The sequence below is a fragment of the Gadus morhua genome, chromosome 19 (assembly GCF_902167405.1).
Source record: "Gadus morhua chromosome 19, gadMor3.0, whole genome shotgun sequence".
NCBI lineage: Eukaryota > Metazoa > Chordata > Actinopteri > Gadiformes > Gadidae > Gadus > Gadus morhua.
Window position 1 is genome coordinate 2392715 of NC_044066.1, and position 26403 is coordinate 2419117.

Here is a 26403-nt window from a genome sequence, read left to right on the forward strand (position 1 = left end):
TCTCTACCTTGTATATCCCTTCTATCAATTATATTCCATTGACGATTTAATTTATTATGCTAGGTGATGTACACAAAAATATAAAACAACGATAAATAAATAATGAATTCACAATGAATGAATGGGGTGAAATACAAAAATATAATTCAATAAGCAGGAATAACGGATTGTCCTTTTCGGATAAATACAGTTTACAGAAGATTTTCAAAAAATGTTATGCATTGCAGTTTTCCAGCTAAGGTTTAATGTATTCTGAAACGGTTAATGTAAAAGTGTTATATGCAAATACATAGGTACATTTAATTAAGAGAAGGTATTTTAAACCATTGTGGTCCCTCCTCTTGTGACGCGTCCCCCACGTGACCTGGCTGTTAAACACGCCCCCCTCCTGCTGGTTGTGAGGACAGTGTTGCCAGATTGGGCCAGATTTCCCATCCCTGGCTTCAGAGCGCTGCAACCAGAGTTTCCAGATTGGGTGGGAAATCTGGCAACACTGTGTGAGGACCGCCAGCTGACACCACATTGGCGATCGAACAAGAAGCTGCTACCGCTTTCTGTCAGATCGCCGTTTGTACCAGTCCACACATGCTGTAAGTATTTTATATATTAATGCATATGGAATTGAAACCCGTGCAACGCATCGAAAATGGTTGTATTTTGTAAAGGTTCCTCGTTTGATGTGGACGTAAGCTTGATGCTGGCGTGGGTCGCACCATCCTAGACAGGGCAGTATCCCCCACTTCAGCAGAAAAAAAGCTAGCTTGGCTAAATCGATTTGCAAATATCGAGCTTTAACGTTACTAAGTACCAGTGCGTTTTCGCCTTGCAGGGTGTACGACAGTGGATCTCGTTGTCAATATTTAATGTCGCACAATGCACACAGTTTACCCACATTTTATTATTTGCAAGAACAAAGGTTGCAGCTATCACACAGAAAAGAAGAAAGAAAACGTCGCTCTCTTTTATACTAAATGTATCATTTTTAATGTTCGTTTGAAAAGAGAGTTTGATCTTATCGTTTGATTTGATGTCAGAGAAGGAGATAAGAGGTGTAAAGTTCACTGATCCTTCGGTAAGATGACTCATGGACCCGCAGATCATATAACTCGCACGTTGTCAGTTTGTCAGTAAAGAGGAGAATGCTGAAGTAACCATTATTCTAAATCTTGTAAATGCCGTTTGATTTAAGCCGTTTTTCCACGAGAGTAACACTTGTCTTTAACAGGTGATCTGCAGTAAATGAAGAGACCAACACATGAAGGATGCACGCTAGAGGAGCCATCTGCTAATGACCATTCCGTGTTCGAGAACGTCCGTCTAGTCTCTTTCCCTTTCTCCCTCTCTCTTTCAGTTCCTGTGTGCGTATCCACTCTGCCAACATGGAGGTCAACCCGGTGTTGGTGGAGTCCTCTGTGGTCATGGCCATGGTACTGTGTGTCCACATGTCGGTCTGGAACCAGCACTCCTGGTGCTGCATAGCGCTGGTCATCCAGGCGTTCTACGTTCAACACAAATGGGACCGCCTGCTCCGCTCTGGCGGCGCCGTGTTCCAGTTTCGACCGACGGCAAACAGCGGCATTGTCCCGGCCTCCATGGTGATGCCCCTTCTTGGCCTGGTGCTGAAGGAGAAATGCTCCGCCTCCGGGTATGTCTACTTTGAGCGGTTCTCCATGGTGGTCACGGTGACCGGCATGATGCTGGCTCTGTTCCTGTCCCTCATCGCTCTGGGCGTTACGAGGCCGGTGCCCACCAACACGTGTGTGATAGCAGGTATGGCAGGGGCCGCCATCATGTACTCCACCAAGCAGACCCTGACGGTGTCGGAGGTGATCGAGGTCCTGGAGGTGCTGCTGATCTTCGTGTACCTCTGCCTGATCGTGCTGTACCTGCTGCCGCGCTGCTTCACCCCTGGGGAGGCGCTGCTCATCGTGGGCGGCATCAGCTTCATCGTGAACCAGCTGATCAAGCGCTCCCTGAGCCTGTCCGAGGCCAAGGGCGACCCCATCAACTACTTCCTTCCGGTGGTGGTGGTGGGCTCACTGCTGCTGGGGGTCTTCTTCGCCCTGCTCTTCTGCTTCATGGAGTCCGAAACATGGGTGTCATCGCTGTTTTTCCACATGATGACCGCCGTCTTGGCGCTGGGGATCCTCATGCCGTGGCTGGCGCTGTTCATCGGCCGCCACCCCATCATGTGGCTGGTAGACTTTGTGACTTTAAACGAGAAGAGGATGTGCCTCCTTGGCTACTGGCTGCTGCTGGCCAGCATAGCCACCTGTGTGGTGCTGCACCAGAACTACAAGCGCCAGTCAGGTTCCAAGAAGCACCAGGCCTCCACCATCGTCAGGAAGTACTTCCACCTCATCATTGTGGCCACCTATGTGCCAGGGCTGCTGTACGACCGGCAGCTCCTCCACGTGGCCTCAGTGGGGTGCCTGGCCTTGTTCTTGGTGATGGAGTACGTGCGGTACTTCCGCATCCGACCCATGGGGCAGCTCCTGAGGCAGCTTCTCACCTTGTTCCTGGACGAGCGGGACTCTGGGCCTCTGATCCTCACACACGTCTACCTGCTCCTGGGCATGTCCTTACCCATATGGCTGTACCCTGGCCCATGTGCCCCTAAAGGGATATTACCGGGCGCTGGAGGACTGGTGCCATATGCTGGGGTGCTGGCCGTAGGAGTTGGAGACACGGTGGCGTCCGTTTTTGGCAGCACCATGGGAGAGTTCCGATGGCCTGGCACCAAGAAGACCATGGAGGGCACCGCCACGTCCGTGTTCGCCCAGATCATCGCAGTGGCCGTGTTCCTCATCTTTGATGGGAGCATCAATCTGAACTCCACCTACTCGTGGATCGTGGGCTCAATCACACTGGTGGCCATGTTGGAGGCGTACACCACCCAAATAGACAACCTCTTCCTGCCCCTCTACCTCTTCATCCTGCTGCTACTCTGATCAGGGACCGTCGGGGGCTAAATGATACTAATAATAATATGGCTGAATAATGACTAATGGTATTTTTGACATCTTTGATTTCTGACCTCTATAATAGGATGTGTTACTTTTCAATATATCGAAGGGGAGTAAACAATTGGAAATTGGTATTGATCAAACAATAATGGTTCCCTTTAACTGGGATAGGGAGGGTAGGGCAGATCAATCGCAAAAGTATTGGGATTACCTGTGCGGACAAATGGTAATGATAACATGGTAATCCTGCTTAATTAGTAAGACTAAGAACCACACCTCTGCCTTTTCATTTGGTAAAGCTGCAGATGTTTCATCAGCATGTCCATTTTTGCCTAGATCAAAATCCATTTCAAATCACTTGCCACGGATGGAGATGTTTGTTTCAAGAAAGGATGTTGAACATGATCATTCTCTTTGTTCATTATTGGGTCTGTGATATTCATATCTTTGGTCACTTTGGTTCCTATTATTATAAGAGACACCAACACAAACAAATGTTGACTTGTAAGCGAGGTTTTAACAAAATAACATAGTATTCACGTATGCAACAGATGATGGGCAGATGGATGGGACGGTCTCTAAGTCAAACATTTCGACCGTCTTTGTTTTCTCTTGTAATGTAATTTTTTGCAAATGGATACATGCTTTTGTATAGCCTTTGAAGAACATTATTTAAAATCAAGCTTCTAGAAATGTCTTTCTACGATGAACCGTTCTAGAAGATATGATAGTTTTGCCTCTGGTGATGAACGTAGAGATGGTGGAGGTTAGCCTTATGGACACTGCTTTCTGCACCATATAAAGTGCTGTTTAGGCGGTAATTGAAAAGCATGGCAAGTTTGTCAAGAAGCCGTCCAGCAACTGTAAGAATGTGAGTTGTTGGCACATGGTGACAAATTCTGCTCTTGCATGACACCAAGATGTGAAATTCTGTATGAAACTTAAATACAGAAGCCTACTGTAAATTTTGTTGAGCATTTTCTATGAGCCTAATGTTAAATTTTCATGTGGAGACAATTCCTTAAACTCAATGCTGTTCTGAGCTGACATATGCACAAACAATGGCCTGTTTCACCAATACTTTTTCCTGATTTATTTATTTATTTATTTTTGATTGAAAATATATTTCTTAGAAATATCTGTTTTGTCATATGGCCTTTCCTCCCAGGTTTATTTTGCAATATTCTGTAAGGCTGACATGATGGTTCTTACCAGCAAGATGTGATTTGTTTTATTTAATTTTTTACCTGTAAATTGTTTGTATTTTCTCAACTCTACGGTAAAACATTATCAGTATGGTAGATTTAATTCTTTCATCTTTACATTTCGTTTTCTTAAAGTTAGTATTGCATGTACATTGCATCATTAAAGATAATGCTGAAATATTTTTTTCTTTTTGAAATTTCATCTGATTCTAAATAGTTGGATATCATCCATCTTATTAATGGACGCAAAGACTCATGTCAGAATGCATGAAACAGCAAAAGATATTTCAGGAAAAAAATGTGCAACCCACCTAAATCAAGATTGCCCCGTTTTATTTCAACAAGATTGATTGTTTTGCACTCCAATAGCAAAAAAGGGGTGGACATTCGGGTGGACAAGTTAAGAAAATAGATGAAATATCCAAGCTGAGAAAATAGTGTGTTGTACATATCAGGTGTTCCTTCCAAAACAGGCGGTTTGTTTGGATTCAATAAACCAAAATATATATATATATAATCACAAAAAAAAGTACAATATTAATTGTAACAATTATTAGTAGTATATGGTACAAAAGGTCTTCAGTGTCCATTACAATCGAACATATAATTGGTGAATCTTAGCTTAGAAAGTACACCAGTAAGACTTTTTTTCCTCTCTTCTGAAGATATAAGTGGATCACAACGCCGACACGTAGAATGCAATGTGTAGTTGTTAGTAACAGTTGAATAAGGATAGACATATAGGATATATTTCCCAGTAGACTGACTGATTGGACTTAAACCTGACCATGTAATAACGTGACAACATAATGTTCTGGCAAGTTGGCGCTTTCTCAGACCACCGGGAACCGTGATGACACAAGGAGAAGAAAACCATATTCTGATCCTTCATGTGGTGTAGAGTGCGGGGAAAGGGAGCTCTTCTGTGGGCTGGAGCCTTAAAGGGACAGAGCAACATTAGGCACAGTCAGAATGTGAACTTGCGAGATCAGGATGGATGCCTTGTGAGACCTGGTTTAAATGTCTCCCTCTTGGATGGTATCTCACCAGTTCTCAGGGCTCCAGCGAGTCTCCTCGGTCTCCATCAGGTGGAACGTGTAAACATGGCGGGAGTTGTCGGAGGTGTTGGGTGCACTGCGGTGCACCACCTGCCCGTGGATCAGGACCACCCCACCTGAACCAACCAGGGCTGTTAAAACCCACTGAGAAAACACCACTGCTCCACTCATGAGGAGGAGGAACGGACAGCCTCAGAGGGGATTCACGTCATAACCATAATCAATCTCAAAACCTAAATTTAGGCATTTGAAAGATCTTTAATAAGGTTTCATGTTTCAAGTTTCTTATCTAAAGAAGCTATTTGTGCACAGATTAGTATTTAACTCCAACCGCTACAGAGACAGCCTGTCCAGAAGCGGCACTTTATGTCCCCGGCTTACCCGTCTGCAAAATACTGCATCCTTAGAACGAACAAGAAAGCGGTCTAAAGAGTACCTTTCTTCACTGGGGCGGGAACGAATTTATCGTCATCGTAGGCCTGTTCTTGGCCAACAAAATTTGTCAACGGGTAGCCTTCTTGGGTCCGCACCATACGACGAGAAATACCACCTCAGTGAATAGAAAGAAAAATAAGGATTAGATTGTTCAGGTCTTATGTATGTAAGATGTATGTATGTATGTGTGTGTTTGTATGCATGTATGTATGCGTGTGTGTGTGAGTGAGTGTGGGTGCGGGATCTGTTGTCCTGGTTGTGGAACATAGGCCACTCTCATAAGGACCTAGGAGAGGAGGATTGTGGGAGGACAGATTCCTCCCAGGCCAACCCTACCAAACCTAGAGGTAGCACACCTGGGGATAATCTGGCTAATGAAGCCTGGAGGCTTATATACCAGAACCAAAGAGACTGCCGGTAGAGAGGAATTGGTTGCACGGTCGGCAAACTGTATCGCCAACAGTGTGGTAAGAAAGGAAGAACAGAAGTAGACAAAGAAAATAAGTAGACTTGGTACTAGTTTGTCAACTGCTTACGCACAACCACGGACTGGAACTGTGGACTATGACGGGAGAAATCTATTTTCACATTCTGTGTCTCTATATTTGTTGGAATGTGCCTGTTTTCAGTGAACCCCTTCAGGGGATGTGTTCAGAGGCTGTTTTCCTGACCCCCACGGGGGAAGAAGGGACAGGCCAGGGATTCAATTGATGGGGCAAGGCCACAACCCCTTTTTATCACCATCATTGAGGAACAATCCACACATTACCATCTGGTAAACAAATGCTTTAGTTTTATTGGGGGGCACAGCTGCCCTCAGAATCCTGACAGAAAGGGTATAAGAACTCCTCATTTTAGTCAATGTGTCAGACTTCAGCTTGTAGAGGGGCACAGGGTGATTTCCCATGCAGGTTGATTTACCATGCAGGGGACATGTCCTTGCGGAGCTCTTGGAGAGACGCAAGCGGAACTCTCATCTGAGGCCTCGGATCATTGTTTGTTTTATGGATAATTGTTAGTTTATTGTTTTTTTATTGTACCGTTATTGCCCAAATATGACAATTATTGTTATAAGTTCGGATGACCTTTTATTCTACCCAGTTTAGACAATTATGATTGATGTGGTTCCCGAATTCCCAAAACAGGACGAATGGCCAGATAGACGGACACCCCATCCCTGGCCTGTAGTGTCTCCCTCCATATTTGTCCTTCTTCTCAGGCTAGGTGACCCAGTGTATATGCATGTGTGTGAAGATTTTTTTTGCTACAATATGTGTGATGTTAATACGAGATAAAAGAGTAGAAGGAGAACGTACTGTTGTGCGTCCCAGGGATGAACCAGAGGCAGCCATTGTCCTCGGTGGCGTCCTCCAGGGCGACCCAAAGGCCCATCACCCTGCCCAGCGGGGTGGTGTGCAGGAACGTAGCGTCTTGATGAGGAGTCACTGGGGAGTCACACACACATCACACACACAGTCACTAGGCACTCATTCAAAGTTGTATCTAAATTGTATACAAGTTTTGTAAACCTCTGTTATGGTGTTGTGGTCCACTTCATGGTGTTAATTAGGATGTGTGTGAGATATAATTATTCCTGACAAATGAAACCCTGTTCTACTTATAATGCATATATTAATACTATATATTTCAATAGTTCAGAATGTAAAATATACACTGGTAACTTGCTCTATTGGGATAGATGGTTGAAGTTAGATACTAGTAGAAAAAGTTTAACATAACGTCTAATCCACTGAGCCCCATCAACGCCAAAATTGTGAAGACAATGACCAATAATATGGATGAAATTAGTCTGTTGCTCCATATCAATTATTTGTTTTCTTTTGTTAGCTTTCTATTGGTCCTTGTCTTTAGTCTATAGGGTCTTTATCGATTGGATTCTTGTATGACCTTAAACCTTATAGTGCACTGTTGAAGGGAAGAACTACATCAACGTTAGTCCTTGACTTCACTTCTTAATTTCAATAATTTGCACATGAATAATGCTTACCCTCTCCACCAATCCCTGGTTGCTTGAGGGGAGATGAGGCAGAAAATGGTGTAATTCAATAATTCATTCAACAATGGGTAATAAGTACACTACGCAGAATCCATGATGCAAATGCACTAGTAAAGATGACAATTATGTCATATTATAATGAGTGTTTCCTACCTTAAAAATGTACATGCTTTGTAGAATCACAGGGCTTTGAAGACCGAGCTTCTTAGCAATTCCCTGTGGAGGATAGACACATTTAATACTCACTGTTGATACGAACAAGGGTATTTTCTTCACAGATTTGTGATAATTGAGTTAAAGTAGTAGTTCCCCTAACCTGGACCTGGGGCGAGTGTGTCATCTTTTTGTACAAAGGCTCATGAGCATGGAGGGCTGTAGGGGATCAGAATGAATAATGTTCATCTGAAGCAAAAACATAGGTACTCTCAAAGAAATGCACATACATCTGGTATCCTCCTTACCATGACCGACTTTGTTCAAAGAACGTTCTCGTGGAACTGTAAATTCACCTGTAAATTGAGCGTAAATATAAATTGGGCAAGCCTATTTGATTTGAATATATATATATATATATAAAATGTACAAATTCATATTGTCATTACTTGTATAGGCCTACCTTTGTCATCAAAAACGCCTTTCTCAAAGAAGAAACGTATCTTGTCCCCGCTGGTGAGGAAATAATCAGCATTCCCCTAGGAAAGGAACACTGGGTCAGGGGCCCATAAGTCTCAGAAGACAGGGTTGATAGATGGCAACACTGGCACACACACACAAAATGTTTACACTGTTGTGTAGCTCTATATATAGGGGTACATGAAAAACAAGGAAAGCGAACTGAAAGGGCATTTACCTGCCTCTTTCACCGCACAACGCAAGCATATGAGCAAAGTGGTTCAGGATATGGTTTAAGGCAGCCAAGCTCATGATAAAGGGACACTTGAATGGCGAACGTACAGTAAGTGTAGCCTTCCCATCGGGTTCTGTAGGCTATACCTGGTCTTTCAGCTGGTCGTTATCGGTAGAGAAGGTGATACGGCAATGTTCCGGGACATCCATCCCATCCACTATATCTGCCATCCTGCATCTGAGCTGATCACACTCCTCTGCTGTCAGGAGCCCGTCCAGGACAACATAGCCATCCTCTTGGTACTAGAACACAGTGACAATATATGCAAATATTACTGAATGGTCGCAGTTTGGAGGATCATGGAATGGTAGCCTACTTTGTTCATAGAGAACCAGTTCCTAGATGGTGTCACACTGACTGTATAGGCCTATGCTTTGTTGTAATCTTGGGAGCTAGGCCTTGGTGTGCTGTGCTTGCTTATATTTTTTCATAATAGTGAAACAGGATGAAATGAATAGCTAAAAAATTCACCAAAAATCCATAAAAGTACATTTTCTCATTCTGATTGCTGTAGTACTTGCCAATGGTGGGCTTTTACCTACTACGGGTCATTATTTGATGACATTTTGCATAATAGTGAAACAGGATGAAATGAATAGCTAAAATATTCACTAAAATCAATAAAACTATATTTTCTCATTGTGATTGCTGTAGTACTTGCCAATGGTGGGCTTCTACCTACTACGGGTCATTATTGGTTGACATTTTGCATAATAATGAAACAGGATGAAATTAATAGCTAAAATATTCACCAAAAATCAATAAAACTACAATTTTTCATTCTGATTGCTGTAGTACTTGCCAATGGTGGCTTTTACCTACAAATGGGTCATTATTTGTTGACATTTTGCATTATAGCAAATGAGGATGCAATTAATAGTTTTAAATATTCACCAAATATAATGATTCAAAACAATTAGTCATGGGAATTTCAATAGAAATAATTAAAATACATCTGTATTTGGGACGCATCATGATAGAGACATGCAGTTTTTCAGGTCAACAAATAATGACCCGTAGAAGGTAAAAGCCCACCATTGGCAAGTACTACAGCAATCAGAATGAGAAAATGTATTTATATAGATTTTTGGTGAATATTTCAAACTATTAATTGCATCCTCATTCGCTATAATGCAAAATGTCAACAAATAATGACCCGTAGTAAATGAAAGCCCACCATTGGCAAGTACTACAGCAATCAGAATGAGAAAATAGTTGTATTGATTTTTGGTGAATATTTTAAACTATTAATTGCATTGTGTTTCACTATTATGCAAGATGTCAACAAATAATGACCCGTAGTAAGTAAAACCCCACCATTGGCAAGTACTACAGCAATCACAACGAGTTAATTTTTAGTTAACATTTTAAACTATTAATTGCATCCTGTTTCACTATTATGTAAAATATGAACAAATAATGACCCGTAGTAAGTAAAAGCCCACCATTGGCAAGAACTACAGCAATCAATGAGAAAATGTATTTTTATTGATTTTTGGTGAATATTTCAAACTATTAATTGCATCCTCATTCGCTGTAATGCAAAATGTCAACAAATAATGACCTGTAGTAAATAAAAGCCCACCATTGGCAAGTAGGCTACTACAGCAGTCAGAATGAGAATATGTGTTTTTATTGATTAATGGTGATTTCTTTCCTGAAACAATTCCATGGTAACGTCTATGTCACCAGTCTGTGGGGTGTAATTTGTGGACGGTCCCTAAAACAGATTGCAGCCGGACCGTAGATTACAGCGCTGTTCTTGCACAGATATCGATAGCACCAACTAATTTCGGTGTGATTTTTTGTCAATACGCTGTCCTATACTGTCCTCAACATACTACACCCGTAATATAGTGCAATTGTGTTGATTAAGCCGATTGCGGGATGAATCCGATTGCAAAACTGAATATCCAGCGAATATCCAACCTGCTGCTAACTTTAACCCGCTTTACGTAAGACGTGTGCAGCATAGACTCGTTGCATCTACACTAAGTCAAGTATATATGTAATAAATCGGAACGCCTGTCATTCCCAAGGCACCTATATAACAGTATTATAATGCTCACCTTCTGCGCGTAATGATCCGCCATAAAATCCATCTCACTTTGAAAAAAGCACTCGGATGCCCGGGCCGTGATCCGGGTCCTCAACGAGTCAACGACATGTGATGACAGAGGACCTGCTCAGCCTCTCTGACCTAGACCCGTTAGTCGGATTTTGAACCCTTTTGTGCAATCCGCGTGCAGCACGTGTAAACATAATATGTAAGTTATCGAGGACTTTAGTATGCCCTAGGATTGTCATAGGAGCTAAGGAAAACTTGGATGGTCTCTAGGCTAGTAAACCTGCATTTAATTAGTAACTCCTATAGTGACTTGACTTGTACATCATAGCTAAGCCTATTGGTGGGTGCTAAATTCTTCAGAAACTGACTCAATTAGAAACGTATTCACTATCAGGTTTAGAGAACATTGTCGTGTTTACTGAATAATAACACACGCGAGTTCACTGTTGACTGGCTACCACTTTATTGAATGAATAGCAGCATCCCGAGTATAACGTGATCAACACTTCCCGTGCATCCGGCTAAACCTTCTCCCAAGACATAGGTTGCTATCACGTTATTATTATTATGAACCAAAGTGCAATAATACCACAAACATGATGGTCTGTGATAAACCATCATAAAAGTCTCTCCTGGCTTCGCAATAACATCAGTTTCTTTGATAATGTGGATCAACTTCTTCTTGTCCAGCCCCGCTGGCCACTCCCTAAACAAGACGCCATCCTTCAGCCGCAGCGCGTCCTTTGCCCAGAGCAGGTGTGGGAGGAGTTCATGTGACTTGGGGGGTCTCTCCCCAAGCCGGAGTGCTTCTATTGCTGGAGCCAGCTCCGGATCCTCCTCCTGCCTCCACCGAGGCCAACTCCACCATCAAGACGCCGGGTCACCCAACAAATGTACCCATTCCCACTCTCAGTATATGAACAGTCTCTGGGACCACATCCCCGGCTCATGGCCATCCAACTTTTCACCATAGCAACAAGCTTTTGGCCTTGCAAAGGCACTGTGACGTTACCAGGCTGTGTCCCTGGTCTGGGTCCTATGTCAAAGTCGTACCCCTGTAAGACCTGGAGCCAGCGAGCCACTTGGCCCTCTAGCTTCTTCAATGACTAAACCGTTTCAGAGATGCACTGCCTGTTTTAACTTTATCTGCATGCCATACAGGTAAGGCCTAAAGTAGATAGCATGCGTAACAGCAAAGACTGATAGATTGCGGGGAACATAGGACCCTTTTCCCAGAAAAGGTTCCTATGTTCCCCGCTTTTCCCAAAAAGGGTCCTATGCTCCCCGGTAAACATACCGGGGAGCATAGGCTATGTATGTATGGCTACAGGGGAACATAGGACCCTTTTTGGGAAAAACGGGGAACATAGGACCCGGGGAACATAGGACCCGGGGAACATAGGACCCGGGGAACATAGGGATGACCCCGCGCCTAACCATGTTACTCGCGTCTGTGTCTAAAACAAACTCCTGATCTGGGACTGGGATGGCTATGACTGGTACCATCAGGAGAGCCTGCCACAACCTGTGAAAAGCCTCTCCGCACTGGTTTTCCTAATCAAACGGCATCCCCTTCTCTGCCAATCTGTGCTACGGGCCCGCTAAACCAGAGAGGTGAGGAAAAAAGGATGCTAGAACAAAAAAACTGCCTACACCGGTTTTGGACTGGGTACCTTCCAATCCTGCAGACCCAGAATCCTCTCAGGATCGGTAGCTACCCAATCCTTACCCACAATGTTCCCTACAAACCTGCCATCATGTAGGGGTACACTTTATCTGGTTATACCTCAATTTGACTAGCTTGCAGGCTCTGGGAATAGGTCTGGAGGTTGGGCAGTCCCGTATCAAAATCGTTTGCATGGTAAAGTCCTTTGTGGAGATACAATAGCGCAGGCCGTCTTAGGGACTCCCATCAGTACCCTTTCCATAATCCGGTCAAAAGTGGCGGGTGCATTGCCCAGGCCAAATGGCATTACAGGGTATTACCTGCTACGATGGTCCAGGGAGCCACGCAACCCTGCAATCTATCGAACGCCTCGTGAACAGAATGTGGGTATAAAGTCCTTGTGAGTCACGCTGTTCACCGGCCAGTAATCTACACAGAACCAGAAATGGCTAACTTTCCTTGAAACCAGAACTCAGGCTGGCTAAGGGTCTAACAAGGACTAAGGGTTTAACACTGACACCTCACTGACCTTGACGATTTGGCCAATTTGTCCTTGAGTACAATTTGTCTTGGAGGCCTATGGATGGGGCAGGCCCCCAGTAACTGGTGAATCCAAGTACAAGTATTATTATGCATTTTTAATGCATAATAACATGCCTGTGTGTTTCAGCCCTGATGTTGTACAGCATCCCATCTGAAACACTCAAGCTGTATTAAAAGAGAAATCCTCTGTCCTTGCTCTGATTCTCACCAGTCATACAGTATTTGCTAACGCCGAGAAAATCTCATTGGAGCCATGGCAGAAGGCCAAAAGAAAGCTATCAAACTGATTGATTACTGACTTTAATGAATGACATGAAAATCCACTGGGGTGGGTTTTTGAGGTTTTTGGTACAGAGAGAGAAATTTCCTGAAATAATCAACTCATAGTTTAGCCTCACCGTACTGGTTTATTGCCTCATATTAACAGGTTAAAAGGCAAAAAAGCAACTCAACAACTGAAGTCAAACACAAACTCTTACATCACACAAGTAAATGTGTAACAATCAGCAACTATCGCTACCCCATAATCATATACATAAACATATACTGTTTGGACAGCTTGAATTCCTCGACACTAGTATTTCCAAAATGTTTAATACTTTGGGCTGTTTTACCAATAGTACAGCAGAATACATTACACACTGTAGTGCGTAGTACACACTGTAGTAAGTAGTACACACTGTAGTAAGTAGTACACATGGATGCAGCCTTGAAGCAGTACAGAAAATCTAATCAGTGTAAATATACTGTAACCTAGAAGTAAACTTTAATTTGCCACATTTCCAATGAATAGCGCAGTGACAGTTTTAAAACACAACAATGTATTCCCATAATGAAAACAATTTTCACGATTAATTGCCAAACAATGACAAAATACATTAATACCAACATTAAAACTATCATTACTTATGGTCCTATGTTCCCAGCATGGCAGCAGTCATTGAGATGTCAAATCACAATGTATATAGCACTTCAATCATTGGACTCCATTGATTCAGAAAATCAATGTGCATCGTATCAGAAAGGAGTTTGTGGACAAATACAAATAGTAAATCGCAATACAAGCACTTTACAAAATGTCTAATCAGAAAGACCCAAGGATAACTAGTTTGTTAACCTTTATGGCAGGCGTGTTCACGCAAAAATGCTTAGGCATTATAGGCACAACATGGTGATTTTGATTTTTCATGTTTTTGTGAAGCCAAGGGAGACAGTAACAGGGGTTTCCCTTTATTTCCTTTAAGTTGAATATAAGGCCGTAGTGTTTCTTTGTGATATAGATACAAGACAACCCCCAATTTAGTGTTAAGAGACAACTTTATTATAATAGTCAGGGCGATAGAAAACTTTCTGGCCATATTTATCATATAATTGCCCATAATATATATATTAAGTCCTTTTGTTAAGGACAATAACATGATTCCATCCTGTTAGAACGTCTCATTTGGTACGTATATTGTCAGGGTCATGAGGGAAATTCCATATTGCATGATACTACAACTGAACCCAGCAATGTCTTCGAAAGGTTTTTAACAAACACGTTCAATTATTCAAACAATAAATTATAGGTCTGAACGTTTTGATGTGTGAAGCAACAGCATTTAATCCAAATTGTAACATTTCATCAAGTCTATATTTAATAGGACTGGAATGATGACTCTTAATCACCTGTTGCTGACAAATTATATTATACTTTAAATAGATGTGAGTAGTGTTTATTTTTTAACACTGTCTACTGCTGGCATTGGGTTACATAGTACAGAGTTAACTTCTACTCATTTAGGGGTCATTTTGTTAGTCAATGCTTGAAAAAGCTGTCTGACCTCATTCAGAAATGCTGACATGCAGCAAGATGTGTGGTTAAGACTTGCGTATGAATATACAAAAAAAAAGGGATGTCATGTTGAACTGACTGGCTCCAAACATTCCCATGGATAGAAGTTCTTAGTTTCAGGGGGAAATGTAAAGCAGGGTTATGAGACATTTAAACAGGAGCACCAAGAAAAGGTATGACGTATAGAAATTACAGATGTGTGATCAGTGCACAATGACTCAGTTGAAAAAAAAAAAGATGGTTTGGCCACATCTTTCCACAATCTTCTGCCTTAAACTAAATTAATGAATGGAGGAATGGGTTAATGAATGCGTGATTCCCTGTAGTTCACTTCTACGGCACTCTCAAGTAAGTCAGTTAAATTGAATTTGAACTGTCTACGAGGCATGAGCTGTCTACGAGGCAAAGCATTCAAACCACAGAAACTCGACCAGCGAGATAAGGCCAAAGTTTGTCCAGAACAAATGATTAACATAGGCCTATATTTGACAGAATATAGAATATAGGAATACAAAGTCCACATCAACTGTGGGCATGTGGTTTGCCGGATTCCAACATCTTTCATGTTTGCCTGGTGACTAAACATCCTAAATATAGGGGGTTGTGGCTGCATAAACATAACGGTCTGGCAGCAAAATCCCTGCATACTCAATTTCAGATCATATACGTTTGGAGGGCTTGTCTCATCACTTTGTGTTTCAGTGTGCGTTTGGCACCTACAAATACCTACATTTTCGTCTAAACCAATACCCAATGTTTCCATTGCAGTGGCTCTGTTCCGAGAATAGTGACGATGGCTCCAGCTTCTTACAGGAGTGGAGCATATCCAGCCTCTCTCAAAACACAATAATACTAACACAACCAGGACAGAAAAAGGACTTTGATTTGTAAAGCAAAAGGAACTTGACTCAAATTTTGTCGTAAAAAACAACAATTTCAACAAAAAGTGCATTTGTCTCATGTTATTACAACTGCCAGAAAAAAAACAACTTAATCCAGATGTAATGAACAATGCCACATTTCATACAATCTGTATGCATTAAACAGCAACATCAAGATCATATTACCCAAAGTCAACCTGTACCCGCACACCTGAAAATACCAAGTCATGAAGAGATATAAAAAGTAAGGCATTAGTAGTAAATAACAAAAAGTAGAACCTGGCTGTAGTACACACATCTTCCGAAGCTATTCAAGCAGACAAAACCACTTGTTTCCCTTTAGAACAACCACAAATACCATCTTTGGACGTGGTAATAATCCCTTATTTTAAGCATTCTGGCAAAGCCAATTGCAGATTTATCCGAGGTAAATGGAAGACAAATTAAATATAAACACATCAAAATAAAAAGCACACAAAGTTTCAGGCAGACAAGGCACAAACACAACATTTCTCTCTACTGGGGATGAAAACTAAGTTGGAAGCAAATCCAAAGAGGCTCCCCACTCAACTTTAGGGAACTTTACCTAGTGGTTCAATTATACACATCATTCTGTGCGCAAATAAATTAGGATTAAACTCTGGTCAGGAACTTTCAGGATTTGCACCTGCAATTAAACCAAGTGAAGTGAATAAATAGCAAATATATCCTTTTTGTAATACTTTCTGTGCATGACCATTTCTATTTGCAATAAAGATGAATTTAATTGTATATATACACATGTTAGTGGCTAGGAGATAGCCAGCTCAAGACTGGTGTGTCTCTGTAACTCTTATACTCCCATGAAACAACAGTGTTATTCTTCTCCTACTCACTCTGTTCAAAGTGTCCTAAGGGTGTCATAGACTTCTTCTGTTTTTCGCTTAAAGAAGTTCACCAAGTCCCTGTCCTGTTGCTTGGCAAAACCAAGAAAGAATCAAGAATAATCCTTTAAACCACAGGCCTTGTCCCATGCCGAGTGTTATTCAGGCAGCTGGGATACCCTGTTGATCGGCATTGTGGAGGACATGATACAGCAGAGGATTCAATGCTGTCAAATCTTTCTGGCAAGACCTATTATTGAATCTGCACACACAAAAAACGAAACAAATCCACATTTTCGGGGGATTTTGGGGGTAAATAATATATTAATATAATAATAGTGTCCCTCCTGTGTAGGGTGTGTGTTAATGATTTGTATCAAGGAATAATTATTCTATATATATATATATATATATATATATATATATATATATATATATATATATATATATATATATATATATATATATATACGTGAATGTGTATGACTTTTGCATTTAAGATCAAGATAAATGATTGAATTATCATTATGGTACAGGTTGGACACATGCTTTTGACTGATCAGGGCTTGACCAACAGTCACATAGTCAGAAGGGTTGTACAGTATACACCTTATCCCCAACCCTACTTATCTCAACCCCTCATCAATCATCCATACAGCTCCCCCTCAGTCCTTATCTCAACAGGAAGGGTGGGTCCGACATCCATACTTTCTTCCGCTGGCTTTTAAATAGAAAAAAATCAGGGCGTCTTGGTGGCTCAACTGCTAGTGTGCCAACCATAGGCAAATAGCGACCCGGGTTCGATTCCCATCGCTGGTCCTGTGCTGCATGTCGTTCCCGCCCTTCTTCAACTCAATGTCTTGTCTCTGTCCAATATCCTTATCCTTAAAGGCACAAAAAGCAGCAAGACTCAAGCTTGGTCGGCCCTCCACAGCTGCTCCTTGACCTCGGGGGGCAGCGTGTTGAACAGGTCCTCCTCCACCACCAGGCAGCTCTTCTTCAGCAGCCGGCACTCGCCGAGCTCCACGGGCAGGACCTCCAGCCGGTTGCCCCGTAGCTCCAGCTGGGTGAGGCCCGTGAGCTCCCCGAAGCGTGACGGCAGCGCCTGCAGGCAGTTGCTGCCCAGGTTGAGCGTCCGCAGCTTCTTGCACTGGAACAGCTCCGGGGGCAACACCTCGATCTGGGGGGCAGATGACATGCAGAGAGGGTTATGGGTTACATTTACAATAGTTTTACTGTGGAGGAAGGCTCACCAGCCCAAACATCTGTGCCAAATCAGTAAGGAAATGAGGCCCACAAGCAAGTCTCATGTCTTTACCTTCAGGTCCCGAGTAATTTTTGTAAGAGTCAAGCAAGTCAAGCCAAGTCATAGCTTGGGTCAAACAAGTTACAAGTCAAGTCATAACAATTATTTTCCCGATAATGACCAGCATTCTATACATTATCCCTTATTTAAGAATTATCTGAGTTCCGAAATTAAATAATAAGACATAGGCGGCCGCAGTCTTACGAAAACAAATGAAACGTCAAAGTTTAAAATCTAGACAGAACTGATGTTAAACCAATGTCAAAGCTAGGGCCGATTATTTTTTCAGATTAGTCGACTAAATCTTACAACTAAAATCTAAAGATTAATTTTGCCATACCAAAATATCTATCTCATTAATTTGATTTACCCATGACTAGCCCTTTAATATCTTATATTCAAGTGAGGGTCTCATTCTTAGGGCGTATCAAACCGGAAATATGAATGAACTGAGCTCTCTGGGCCTATCCTGTTCCATTTAACAGTAGACCTTATGTAAGCTAATGAAATGTAACATGTCCAACAGTATTGCAGGACGACGATTAAGCTACAAGTCTCAAGTCATGAATAGCAAGTCAAAGTCAAGTCAAGTATTTTATCACTGTTATCCAAGCAAGTCTGAAGTCCTGAATTTGGTGACTTAAATTTGACTCGAGTCAGGTCATGTTACTCGAGTCCCCAATCTCCGGCCCACACACAAGGCTAGCCTATTCCATTTTGTATCTACCTGTCAGGAATACAGTGTTGCCAGATTGGTTGGGAAATCTGTCTCAATCTGGCAACACTGCAGGTGTAATGAGCCTTATCGTAGATAAATGTCCTTAAACCGTTGGTGGGAGGGTTAGTCTAGGGCAAGGTTTAGGGCCCTGGGTCTAGGACCCCTCAAAGAACTTTTTTTTCAAATCAAAACGCGGTCTGAACCGTGCCAAAAATCGAGTTCTGAAGGCGTTGATTTGAAGAGTGGCAACACCTCTATAGACCAGGTTTATGAGCCTGGGTAATGGAGCACATAATATTGACAGACGCGCCTCCTTGTGTTAACACTGGTCACATTAGCGACTGCCACTTGGTGGTTTATAGTGCAGCTACACCTATTAGTATTGTGGCACCGTGCCATCTCCAGGTGTAAAAACTGCAGGCCAAGGCAACCGCAAATATGCATTTGCATAAGAATACCCTTGTCATTATTCTCAGCTTCCTCTTCCTCATAACTGAGGGCTGATTAACCCCCCCCCCCCCCCCTTATTTTAGGGTTAGGGTAAGGGTTAGGGAAGAATCAGAAGAACTTAAAACCAAACCTATTAATAACCAACCTAACGAAGCTACCCCCGCCAACTATGTAAGCTCAGCTCACAAATATCTCTAGAATTCTAAAGATGTGTAGGAATGTCCCTTATCTCCAATTCGAAAACTTTTGAACAAACAAAACATTGAAGTTAGTTCTTCCTAGTTCCCCGCCCCCCGGCCGTGTGCTCACTCTTGGTGGATGAGTTCTCTGATGATACGCCAGACACGGGGGAACCAGCTCGCCCAGTAACCTACCAGCCATGGTTGAAACAAGCTGGACCTTGACCCGCAGAGTTTGAGGTTCAGACCTGGAGGTCTCCCCCTTTACCTCAGCTTAATTACCCGGTGGTGGTATCCCAGGCCCGTTAACACTGTCTGATCAGATTACTGACAGCTGCCATCATTTCACCCCTCCTTACTATTACAGCCAAGGCAGATCAGTGACCCCCTTCACCTGCACCTCTTTCTAACCTACGCTCCGCTAAACCGCTCATGGTTAAACACTACAAAAGCCAAACGACGTGGTTCAGTGAAGAGAACTCTCACCCACGAAGATGCAGAACACTCGAACAAATGGCATTCAACTCAACTTGAAGCCTATCATCTTCATGACAGCCTGCTCAGCCACAAAACCACGTTCCCTACTTCTAGAAACACCTCCTTTTCCAGTGACAAACCAACCTTAAGTTTCTTCTTGACACTGTAAAAAATCGGACGCAAAACCCACCCCAGAAGTGGGCCCTTCCCTCTCGGAGAGCAGCTCTGTGTTATTCTTCAAACACAAAACTGAATCAATAAAAACGGGATGCTTCCCCTACTCTTCATCTTAAACCTCTTAAGAGGGGCACCATGAGCCCCCCCCTGTGTCCTCTCTGCAGTTCAGCTTAACTTGAAAAACTAACACGGGCATGTAAACCCCTGACAGGCTGGACGGTGGATAATATCATGTTGTTTTGTTCTTTTGTACAATATAACCTAGTTAATAATCGTAGGAGGTCTCTCTGTATAATATAACCTAGAGTATAATCGTAGGATGTTTCTTTGTATAATATAACCTAGTGTACAAGCATAGGATGTTTCTTTGTATAACATAAACTGGAGTATAATCGTAGGATGTTTCTTTGTATAATATAACCTAGTGTATAGGTCGTAGGATTTGTTTTTGTTTGATACAACCTAGTATATAAATGTAGGATCACGGCCCAAGGGAGTACTGGCAGAAGGTTTTGGAGTCTAACGGTGGTACGAAGACACAGCTCTGCTCTGCTCTGAGCTGACTCTCAGAGCTCAGAGCTTGGCCTGGCCTCACCGTAGCAGCGGTGGCCTGCTGTAGCTCCCTGAGTTTAAGCCCTGCTAGATTTCTGATTGGCCCACAGTCACTTTGGACGTGATGTAAATAAGGCAGACCACCATAAGACCAAACGTTGCGGCCAAACTGACAACTGATATATTGGCTGCAGGACCTGCAGCAAAGTAGGCCACAGGTGTAGAGGGACTTTACAGGACCTTTCTGGTTCCGGCAGACAGGATCCCGCGAAGGGCGGTCTTTGCGAGTGCACAAAAAACATGTGGATGTGGCTAAAGATAGGGGTGGGCCGGTCGAGGCCCAACTGACTCGTTTTTGGTCCAAGTCTAGCCCTGACCAACCGACCTGCATGCTCTCTGCCTCTCCTCAAAGGAGTTCCTACACAAATTTAGATTGACTCTTTTCAGATCTTTCCACTTGTGCCTTGCTGATTAAGTGTAAAACACTGCACTGAAAAGGTTCAGTAAAGTTGGGGACTGTCTGTCCATCCCACACCTACCCGGTTTGACGTCACAGCAAAGTACTGAAGGTTCTGCAGGCGGTCCACGTCGGCGTGGATGCTGGTGAGGTTGTTGTGACTCAGGTCCAGGAAGCGCAGCTTGCGGCAGAAGAACAGCTGGCTGGGGATCTTTTCGATCTTGTTCCTGTTCAGATAGAGCCTCTCCAGATTGGTCAGGGTGCCAATCTGCATGGGGATGTAGGAGATCTGGTTGTACCAAAGCTTCAGGCACACCAGCCGGTGCAGGTGCTGGAAGCTGATGATCTCCTCGATGGTCTTCAGGTTGTTGTCCTTCAGGTCGATCTCCTGCAGGTTGTGCAGGCTGAAGATGGAGTGCGGGATGCGCTCCAGGTCACAGCGCACCAGCTCCAGCTCCGTGAGGTTCACCATCTTCTTCAGGCTGTTGAGCACCATGAGCTTGGTGCCCTCGTTGTTGACGGAGAGCTTCTGAAGGTGGACGCCCACGTCAGTCACCACCTGAGGCAGCTTGGTGAGGTTGCTCTTCAGCCGCAGCACCTTGAGCCTCTTGAGCTCGCGCAGGCCGTCGATGACGATGAAGCGGTTGTTGTCGGCGCTCAGGTTGCCTGTGAGGTGCAGCTCGCTGAGGTTTTTCAGGCTGTAAATCCAAAGCGGGATCTCCTTGATGTCAGTGAATTTAATGTGGAGGGACTTTAGGTTTTCCCGCAGGAAGGCCAGAGCGGGGGCCTCTATTTTGGCAGGGGTATGGTACAGCCACATCTCCCTCAGGTTGGCAAGCTGGGCAATGATAGGCGGGATGGTGATGTCGGGGATGAGCTCCAGCTTGAGCACCTCGACCTCCAGCAGGTCGAACACCGTGTCCGGGATGCCGCTGAGCATGAACAGATGCAGCTCCAGCTTCTCCTGGGAGTTCTTGGTGATGCGCTGTCTCAGCTTTTCTAGTGTCCACTCGTTGTTCAGGTTCAGCTGCCTCAGCTTGTTCTCACTCACCTCGGAGAGGAAGACAGCAAAACGCTTTGAATAAAGAGGGTCGTACTGATCTATCATGTGCAGCATGAAGGCAAAGTCATTCTTTACATCGGGGATGTCGCTGTAACTGCTCTCCTCGCGGATCGACTCGAAGGAGTAGCGTTTTAGGGAGCGGCTTAGCATCCAGAAGAGCGTGTACATGCAAATGAGACCGTAGACCCCCACCAAACTGATGTAGAAACAGGCTAGGATCTTGAAAAGTGTGGCCAAGGGGTGCGCGCAGTGGTACATTCTGTAGCCTGTCAGCCTTTCAATGTCCACCGTGCACACCACACTGAACTGGATACAACGCACGTAGTAGGCAGTGTAACAAATGATCAACACAAACTTAATGACTTTGATGATGGTCTGACGTATATAGAGACGGTAGACTATGTCGCCTTCCTCCACATGGATCCTAAACTTCTTGACCTTTTCAAAAAGGGCCTTGGCCTGCTCCCCTTCCTTCTTATCTAGAACCCCCGTCTCAGAGCGATCGACTATTCCTTGTTCAATTCTCTTAGTCCTTTGCAGCATGGGAATGCTCGCCTCCACATCTTCGCTCACAGAAGATGCTTTTTTGTCCATGGAGCCATTCATTTTCCCTGGGGGCTTGGGGTCGCTCTCCTCCACTACGGTCTCTGACAGAGCCCTCGTAGTCCACGGAGAGTCAAAGCACTTGAGGAGGATAGAGACAAAGTGCTCCAGTTTAGAGCTTGTCCGGGGGAACTTGAACCAGAAATTGCTGCAGGCCAAAAAGATGAGGGTGTGCAGCAGCACCAGATAGGGGAAGTACTTGGCAAACCAATGGAGTTTATTCTCGTAGCAGACCGCGTCGACGTAGTTATACTGGTGCCGGTCAAGGTCATACTTGATGCCTTTAGGTTCGGGGGCGTAGGGGATGGTGAGGTTGGGAAGGGGGATGGTCTCACAAGTCTTGTTCACAATCCACTTGCAAGGGAGACAAATCATCTTGTCCTGCGTGACCTGTAGTGTTCCGCCAAAGACGGCGATCATCAACATGACGATGGAGATGTAGTCGGTGAACACGTCCCACCATGGCTTCAGGATGCGGTATGCAGGCTGGGTGTCAGCAAAGTACCGCAGCTCTGTGATAGGAATCATGATGGTTTACCTTCAAAGAAAAATAGAACCAGGTATTAGTTTGTTTTGAAGGAAAGGAAAAACATCATTCATGTACCAAGTTAACTTTCATGGCTTTATGTTGAATTGTCACATAAAAGTGCATAGTATTAATTACCCATAATGGAAAATCGGGATTGAAATTTATTTATTTCAAGCCATCAACCCAATAAGCGTAAAGTTGAGTGGACTTTCTGAATGTTTCATCACAAACTATCCATGATAAGGACACATTGAAATCCAATGCATTTTATAATAGAGCAAAACAACATGGACTTAAACTTTGGTTACGGTTCCAAAGTTAAATCCCGTAGGTGAGATAAAATGTACATATTTTGTATGTGTCCATTCCTAACATTTGTTCTGCTTTTCAAGATTACATTACCATCCTTGGGTTGGCTTGCCATAGGATACACTGTTGGCATTCTGTGTGTGCCAAAGCGGTCAGTGAAAGAATGCAGAGATACAGGCCCCAGGACTATAAGTCTCTCTCAGAGCAGATCTGGTTTGATAAAATCAAACCAAATAGTCCTTTATGCACAAGTCATTGAGGGGCAATAGTCTGGTGATAACAGGTTTTATCATCTCCGGCATAAGGCATCAGTCAACCAGTTTCCGACTTGCTTGTCTCTTCAGCTCCTGCGGTACAACTTGCTCACACTAAGACAGACTCAATTGTGGACACTACAGCCCCACTTCTTTCAGACACTTCCTCGTAGCTTTTTGCCAGATGCGTTTGCCAGATGCGTTAAAAAGATAGACACTGGGAAACAACTACCAATTTAAATGTATGTTTAGGGTTAGGGTCATTGTATTTTAGAAGATTGAAATATTGTAACGTTCATGCATGCATATACATACATACATACATACATACATACATACATACATACATACATACATGCATGCATGCATGCATGCATGCATGCATGCATACATACATACATACATACATACATACATACATACATACATACATACATACATACATACATACATACATACATACATACATACATACATACATACATACATACATACATACATACATACATACATACATACATACATACATACATACATACTACAGGTATGAATTGCAAGAAATTGGTGTTTGTGAGGATTTTAAATTAATAATTAATGAAGACATGAAGAGTGCAGTCAATGATGGACCAATGTCAGCCAACAGGGCTTGTAGTTGGCAACGTCACACTGCAATGAGAAACATAGGGGGATTAGAATGATAGTGTTCATAGAATGGATCTTGGGTGGATTGTTTGGTCATTATTCGTGGAAAATGTTGAGATCACTCAGAGATCAGTAAATGAATCAATCTTCCACCTGAGTCTAAATAGAAGGGCTATATTACAACTCAATGCTATCACAAAATCCCTCAAGTGATAACAATGACAGGTTTGTAAACACTGAATAAATGAATTTACTCCTTAAAACGCTTCCCTTTCCACAAACCATTAAAACAAAAGTGCAACAAAAGCTCCAAATGTACCTAATCATTTGTCTAGAGGTGAACTGGTGTAACCTGCTGGGTTTTCACCAAGAGGAGGGGAGGACATTTTGAGTGTCTCCAATATGAAGAAAAAGAACAGCAGCAGTTACTGGATCTGCCAGCACAGTTCAAAGCCGTCTTGTCGTAGCCCTCCTCCTGTAGAATCCTACCTCCTCCTACCCACTCTCTGAACAGAGGTGCTTTTGTCAAGGCAGAGTTCTAATCCAGGTAGCCCTAATATAACACAGAGCTGCAACAATAATGAGCTTATTCTATATTGTGTTTTATATCTTTATCATTTTTTATATAATTCAATGAACGAGTTAATCACCAACTCTTCCAAAGAGCAAGGTGAGCAAAGGTTGTTCAGCTTGGATTGTACAACTGTAGCATAGGGAAAATTAAACATTTGATTCCACTTAGATGTTTTTATGTTTTAATTTCATTTAAATGTCCCATGTCTATCTTTAGTTACAGGATACTGTGTCAGTTTTAATGAGGGCAAGTGGACATTCAATATGCCAACATAGCGTTGCAAATGCCAGGACTGTAATAATAGCACTGTGTGGATAGTCGACCATACAATCACCTGCTATCGTCACTTGATATAGGAGAAGTGTGGTCATGATTTAGAAACAACAGACAATACCTACAGGCCTTCAATTTGATATATCATACATTACATAATATCCAATGAGATATTAATACTGAATAGAGAGAAAATAAGTCAAGAAAAGGAATCATTGAAATCGTTCAGCATACATATATTTTTCCATAATTTGTTTATATTGCACTTTTCTAGGTAGGCTACTTAAGGACACTTGAGTGCATAGAAAATTATAAAATCATGTAACGAAATAATGCATTACAACGTAATGTAAGGTCAAAAGTCTAATATTACAAAAGCTATTAGTATTAAACTATTCCTTTGATGGATTGGATATTGCCATTGAAAATTAATTAGAGGTCTCACCCCAGATAACCACAACCAGAGACCGTCACCCAGTGACACACTTCGATGAATAAAAAAGGAAGTCGTTTGCAGTTTCAGTTCTCACTGGAGCAAACTGGTTTATTCCTAAAAACAGTGCTCCCAGTTCCACCACTGTCGACACAATGGAAAATGAAATGCGTTGTTCTTTTAAACGTCTTAGTTTTGATGTTATTCCAAAGCGGCGGTACATAACAGGAGGTATTAAAGAATGAGCAACCATACCTGCCCATCATCAAAGCCAATCAAACAATAGAGACTGCAATAAATCGCCCCAAATCTTTTTCTGATCTGTACAATTACAATCCACCCCTGGCATGTCCTCGGAGTGTCCCTCCACCCGAAACATCTCAACATGTACACCCAGCTACCATAGAGGAATGGAAACACAGCTTTAGTCCCCACTACCCACTGGTTCATGTTATGCTGCCTGGTTGGATCAACAACAGCCCTCCTGTCCCACTGCATTCTTCATGCTTGGATAAAGAGGCCTTGTCCCCGGGACCCCCGGGGGGACTCGAACCCCTACCTGGTTCCCTAGCGGGACTCGAACCCCTACCTGGTGTACTGAAGCCTGGGATGTCTTTCACCTCTTTCCAATATGATGAATACATGTCTGGATTGAACCCATCGCTCACTGACACTCTCCTTCCCGACCAGAGGCATGAGCTTCACTCCCAGTGTTGCCAGATTGGGCTAGAGCTCCCGCCCAATCTGGCAACATTGCCCACTCCAGCGGTACGCAGACGCGGACAACGTGAGCTGAAGCATTTTCACTCGTATTTTCAAAGTAAAGGTACACATTGTAACAGATTTGTACATCGCCATACTATAATGTACAAAGGGCGAATTATTCTTTGACATTCACTTGGGTTTTCCAATAAGTCATTAAACATAAGTAAATGTATGATAAATATGTCGCTGGAAGAAAAAC

The 26403-nt window shown here is 43.0% G+C and overlaps 3 protein-coding genes across 4 annotated transcripts; 1 reads left to right on the plus strand and 2 right to left on the minus strand.

Annotated features, from left to right (window-relative positions):
* Nucleotides 1-418: 418 nt before the first annotated feature.
* Nucleotides 419-4352, plus strand: dolk (dolichol kinase). Of its 2 annotated transcripts, none has more exons than XM_030341632.1 (2): nucleotides 419-590; nucleotides 1352-4352. In XM_030341632.1, the coding sequence occupies exons 1-2, from the start codon at nucleotides 586-588 to the stop codon at nucleotides 2949-2951; spliced, it is 1605 nt and encodes a 534-aa protein (XP_030197492.1). In that variant the 5' UTR covers nucleotides 419-585; the 3' UTR covers nucleotides 2952-4352. The 2 variants fall into 2 exon arrangements, with proteins under 2 accessions (XP_030197492.1, XP_030197493.1); XM_030341633.1 differs by having other exon boundaries at nucleotides 482-590; nucleotides 1226-4352.
* A 135-nt stretch (nucleotides 4353-4487) lies between these two features.
* Nucleotides 4488-10829, minus strand: phyhd1 (phytanoyl-CoA dioxygenase domain containing 1). Its single transcript, XM_030341634.1, has 11 exons — nucleotides 10658-10829; nucleotides 8675-8830; nucleotides 8298-8373; nucleotides 8143-8190; nucleotides 7998-8053; nucleotides 7835-7897; nucleotides 7673-7694; nucleotides 6981-7109; nucleotides 5666-5779; nucleotides 5219-5345; nucleotides 4488-5108 (listed from the first exon to the last, which is right to left on the minus strand). The coding sequence occupies exons 1-11, from the start codon at nucleotides 10688-10690 to the stop codon at nucleotides 5060-5062; spliced, it is 873 nt and encodes a 290-aa protein (XP_030197494.1). The 5' UTR covers nucleotides 10691-10829; the 3' UTR covers nucleotides 4488-5059.
* A 2614-nt stretch (nucleotides 10830-13443) lies between these two features.
* lrrc8aa (leucine rich repeat containing 8 VRAC subunit Aa) lies at nucleotides 13444-26170 on the minus strand. The gene is made up of 3 exons (XM_030341635.1): nucleotides 26029-26170; nucleotides 20842-22963; nucleotides 13444-17623 (listed from the first exon to the last, which is right to left on the minus strand). Exons 2-3 carry the CDS (start codon nucleotides 22951-22953, stop codon nucleotides 17354-17356), a joined length of 2382 nt encoding a protein of 793 aa, XP_030197495.1. The 5' UTR covers nucleotides 22954-22963; nucleotides 26029-26170; the 3' UTR covers nucleotides 13444-17353.
* Nucleotides 26171-26403: the final 233 nt, after the last annotated feature.

Bases quoted from the DNA above. Each gene is read 5' to 3' on its own strand.
- phyhd1 (XM_030341634.1), bottom strand. From the start codon at position 10,690: ATGGATTTTATGGCGGATCATTACGCGCAGAAG. The intron at 7,898-7,997 runs GTTAGGGGAACT...TATCCTCCACAG, and splicing joins CACACTCGCCCCAGGTCCAG to GGAATTGCTAAGAAGCTCGG. The intron at 7,110-7,672 runs GTAAGCATTATT...GTGACTCCCCAG, and splicing joins ACCAGGGATTGGTGGAGAGG to TGACTCCTCATCAAGACGCT.
- lrrc8aa (XM_030341635.1), bottom strand. From the start codon at position 22,953: ATGATTCCTATCACAGAGCTGCGGTACTTTGCTGACACCCAGCCTGCA. The intron at 17,624-20,841 runs GTAGGTGTGGGA...TCTGCCCCCCAG, and splicing joins TTGCTGTGACGTCAAACCGG to ATCGAGGTGTTGCCCCCGGA.